The 3,855-nt window shown below is 43.0% G+C and overlaps 1 protein-coding gene across 1 annotated transcript; it reads right to left on the bottom strand.

Moving 5' to 3' along the window:
• Nucleotides 1-596: 596 nt before the first annotated feature.
• On the bottom strand, nt 597-3,717 carry LOC112138802 (protocadherin gamma-C5-like). The gene has a single exon (XM_024261440.2). It carries the CDS (start codon nt 3,488-3,490, stop codon nt 959-961), a length of 2,532 nt encoding a protein of 843 aa, XP_024117208.1. The 5' UTR covers nt 3,491-3,717; the 3' UTR covers nt 597-958.
• Nucleotides 3,718-3,855: the final 138 nt, after the last annotated feature.

Below are 3,855 nucleotides of genomic sequence, written 5' to 3'. Positions count from 1 at the left end.
CGCTTTGAAAGGGAGGCGCATGAAAAAAAAAAAACTCTCAATGTATGTGCAAATGTCAAGTTGAGTTTATTTTTGCATTTCTTAATATTAGTTTGAAACAAACATGTACTGTACAAGAAATAAAGAGTACAGTTTCTTTTTTCATTATGCTTTTATTTTGTATTTTGCAAAGCCGCTGTGATTGACAGCTGTGTGTGTTTCAGCCTTTGATACCCGGCTTGTCGCTGTCCAGCGATTCGGTGCTGAAGATCTTGTTCTTGCAGAGAAATTAAATCAATAAGGTTTTTGAAAACTATGTTTTTCTTTTTTTATGGATCATTTTAAGCATAATATTGACTTAGAAATATAATGAATTTGTCCATAATTTCTTAACAGGAAATAAGTGCGGATTTTGACATATTGGTTAGAAAATTCATTTAATCTAATTTGTCAACACATGAATAAAACATCCGAAACAAATCCAATGACTAAATTATTAAGGAATAAATTACTAAAACAACATGCAAATAGGTTTGTAAATCAATAACACGATAAAGATTTACAAAAAGTTCAAACTGGAGCATGTTAGATAATAAAGGTTTTACGCGTTGGCTTGCCGCTGTCCAGTTAAGTGGTGCTGAAAGTCTCTCTTAGGCAGTAAAAAAAATACCATTTCAAAATGCGTAAACTATGGGTAATAAATTCTCTTTTTTAATCAAACTATGTTTTTTTTTTACATAAATGCTGATTTATTTATCCATATATTGACTAAGAAAAGTATAAAATCAAAAGTTGGAACATAACAAAAAAATATCTTTAGTTAAAATGTATCTGTAAAAACACCAGGAACAAATCTAGTATTGAAAGAATAAGGTAAAAAATGACAAATAGAAACCGAAAAAAAATCTTCCTAAAAACAAGAAATAGGATATTCAAAAAACTGTTCAAATCAAAGCGTTTACATCAAGCTATGTAATCTTTACAACTCTGTGCTCACCTGCTGACTCTCAAAGGTCCAGGTGCTGTCAGGTAAAGAGGCGTCCAGCACACTGATGACCTCCTTAAAGTCTGTGGTGCTGCTGGGTTTAATCAGAGTGAAATCACTGTACTCTGACATGGGAGACATGCAGGACCTGAAGGACTGACTCTGAGACATCATGTCTCCTCCCAGGACCTCCACGTACTTGATGGGTCCATCGGTGTTGAGCTGAATCTGCAGGTTTCTGTTGGGGTTCTTGTAATCCTCAGAGTCTTGGCGTCTCATGCAGCAGCAGCTGCCGCTGCTTCTGCTGCTCCTCATGCATTTCACCGCTAAGATGACAAACGTCAGCAGAGACAGCACGGACACCGAGGCCAGAGACAGGATCAGATAAAGGGTGATTCTGCCGCTTTTCTTGCTGGGCTCGGACGCTTTGTGGAGTCGCAGCTCTGAGATGGGCTCATGGAGAGCGTCCTCCAGCAGGATGGACACGGTGACGGTGGCGGATTGGAGCGGCTCTCCGTCGTCTTTGATCTCCAGGATCAGCCTCTGAGAGGAGTCGTCCTGCTCGGACACAGCGCGTTTAGTCCTCACCTCTCCTGTGTACAGATTGACGCTGAACAGAGAGGCGTCTGTGGCCTCCGCCAGTCTGTAGGAGATCCAGGCGTTATGGCCCGAGTCCGCGTCCACCGCCGTCACCTTGGTGACCAGGTGACCCGCTTTGGCGGAGCGGGGCATCCTCTGATGAGACAGGGAGCCCAGAGCAGCGGACGAGGGGTAAATGACGGCGGGGGCGTTATCGTTCTGGTCCAGGATAAAGACGTGGACAGTAGCGTTGCTGCTGAGAGAAGGAGAGCCCTGGTCCTTGGCCTGAACGTGGATCTCAAACACCTTCAGCTTCTCATAGTCAAACGAGTGCATGCTGTAGATGCTGCCGTTCTCTGAGTTCATGTAAACATAGGAGGACACGGACACGTCCTGAACTTTAGAGTCCAGGATGGAGTAAGAGATCTTTGCGTTTTCACCTGAATCCAGATCAGACGCGGATACTGAGAACAGAATAGAACCCGGAACTCCGTTCTCCTTCAGATACACGTTATAAGATTTCTGTGTAAAAACTGGAGGGTTGTCGTTCACGTCAGTGATTCTGACAGATACTATTCTTTTACTAGACAGTGGGGGAGATCCAGAGTCAGTAGCTGTGATCTCCACATGATAATCTGATACTTTTTCTCTGTCTAAAGGACCGCTGGTTATTAGAGCATAATTATTAGAAAACGAGGTTTTCAATTTAAAAGGAGAACCCTTTGATATTTGTAAAGTTACTTTGCTGTTATTAACGGAATCTGCATCGCGCACATTAAGTAAAGCCACCACGGTGCCTCCCGGTGCGTCCTCGCGCACCGGCTGTGGTTCAGAGGTGAGAATTATTTCGGGTTTATTGTCATTCACGTCAATAACGTCAATCTGGAGGCGGCAGTGACTTTGCATTTCAGGGCTCCCTTTATCTTTCGCAGTTATCTCGATTTTATAAGATGTCTCTCTTTCATAATCTAAATCGCCTTTTAAAATAATTTCTCCACTCGAAGGGTTAATGTTAAATAGAGTTAACACTGAATCAGGTGTGCGCGCGCCGAATGAGAATTCAATCTCTCCATTTGGTCCCTCGTCTGCGTCAGTTGCAGCTACTTTGATCACAAACGAGCCTTTTGCAGTATTCTCAAGTAAAGATACTCGATATGAATTCTTTTCAAATACTGGGAAATTATCATTAACATCAAGCACAGTTATGGTTATAGTGGAGGTACCGGATTTGACCGGGTTTCCTCCGTCTAATGCAGTGAGGCGGAGCTGATGAACAGCTTTTATTTCCCGATCAAGCGACTTCTCTAACACCAACTCTGGAACGGTTTTTCCATCCTCAACCTCCTTCATTTTTAATGTGAAACATTCGTTCTTTGTTAAAGTGTAGGATTTTACTGAATTTCCACCAACATCTGAATCCTCCGCGCTTTCTAATGGAAATCGAGTTCCCACAACAGCCGTTTCCGAAATGTTTAAAAACAATTCCTCAGTATAAAATTTGGGAGGATTGTCATTAATATCTTGAATTTCCACCTCAATTCGATGTAAACTCAGAGGTTTTTCAAGAACTAACTGTAAAGGCAACACGCAGCTCGCGCTTTGTCCGCACAAAGCCTCTCTGTCTATTCTGTCGTTCACCAGCAGCTCTCCTCTCCCCGCATCCACGCGGAAATACTGCTCACCAGACTCAGAGGCGACGCGCAGTGCGCGCTCAGAAATCTCGGTTAAAGTCAAACCCAGATCTTTCGCCAGGTTTCCGACCACGGATCCGTGCTTTAGCTCCTCCGGGATGCTGTATCGAGTCTGTGCGTCTATTGTACTCCACAGGAGAAAGAAATGATGCCACCACAGCGCCTGCCATCCCCTGGCTCGGTATCCTTTTGTCTTTGTCATCCCAGTGCCGCTATAAATATTATCCAAGGCAATCAAATAAACCGCATTTCCCATCCATAGTCACGAAAGATCTTTTCAAAATAAAATCCAGCGTCAGGCCATTTTAATCGCGTTCCCCCTTTGTGTTAATCGCTTTAAATGTGTGAAGATCATCGCTTCTCCTCATCCAGCTCTTTGAGGTTGAAGCATTTGTGAGGCAGGAGCTGCATTAGGGGGGAGGGACTAGATCTCTTTGTACAGCTCTGCTTGTCATTGGTGCACACCATCATCCCTCACATCCACTCAGAGAGGAGATGCAGAGCGCTTTGAAAGGGAGGCGCATGAAAAAAAAGCCTAATGCATGAAAGAAAGCTTTAAAACGCAATAAATATTGGGTTTTAATTATAAAGCAAACATATCTTTCATTAGTAACATTGTTG

Source organism: Oryzias melastigma, unplaced genomic scaffold (genome assembly GCF_002922805.2).
Source record: "Oryzias melastigma strain HK-1 unplaced genomic scaffold, ASM292280v2 sc01596, whole genome shotgun sequence".
Taxonomy (NCBI): domain Eukaryota; kingdom Metazoa; phylum Chordata; class Actinopteri; order Beloniformes; family Adrianichthyidae; genus Oryzias; species Oryzias melastigma.
The sequence above is the reverse complement of the archived record's forward strand: the minus strand, read 5'-3'. Positions and strand labels throughout refer to the sequence as shown.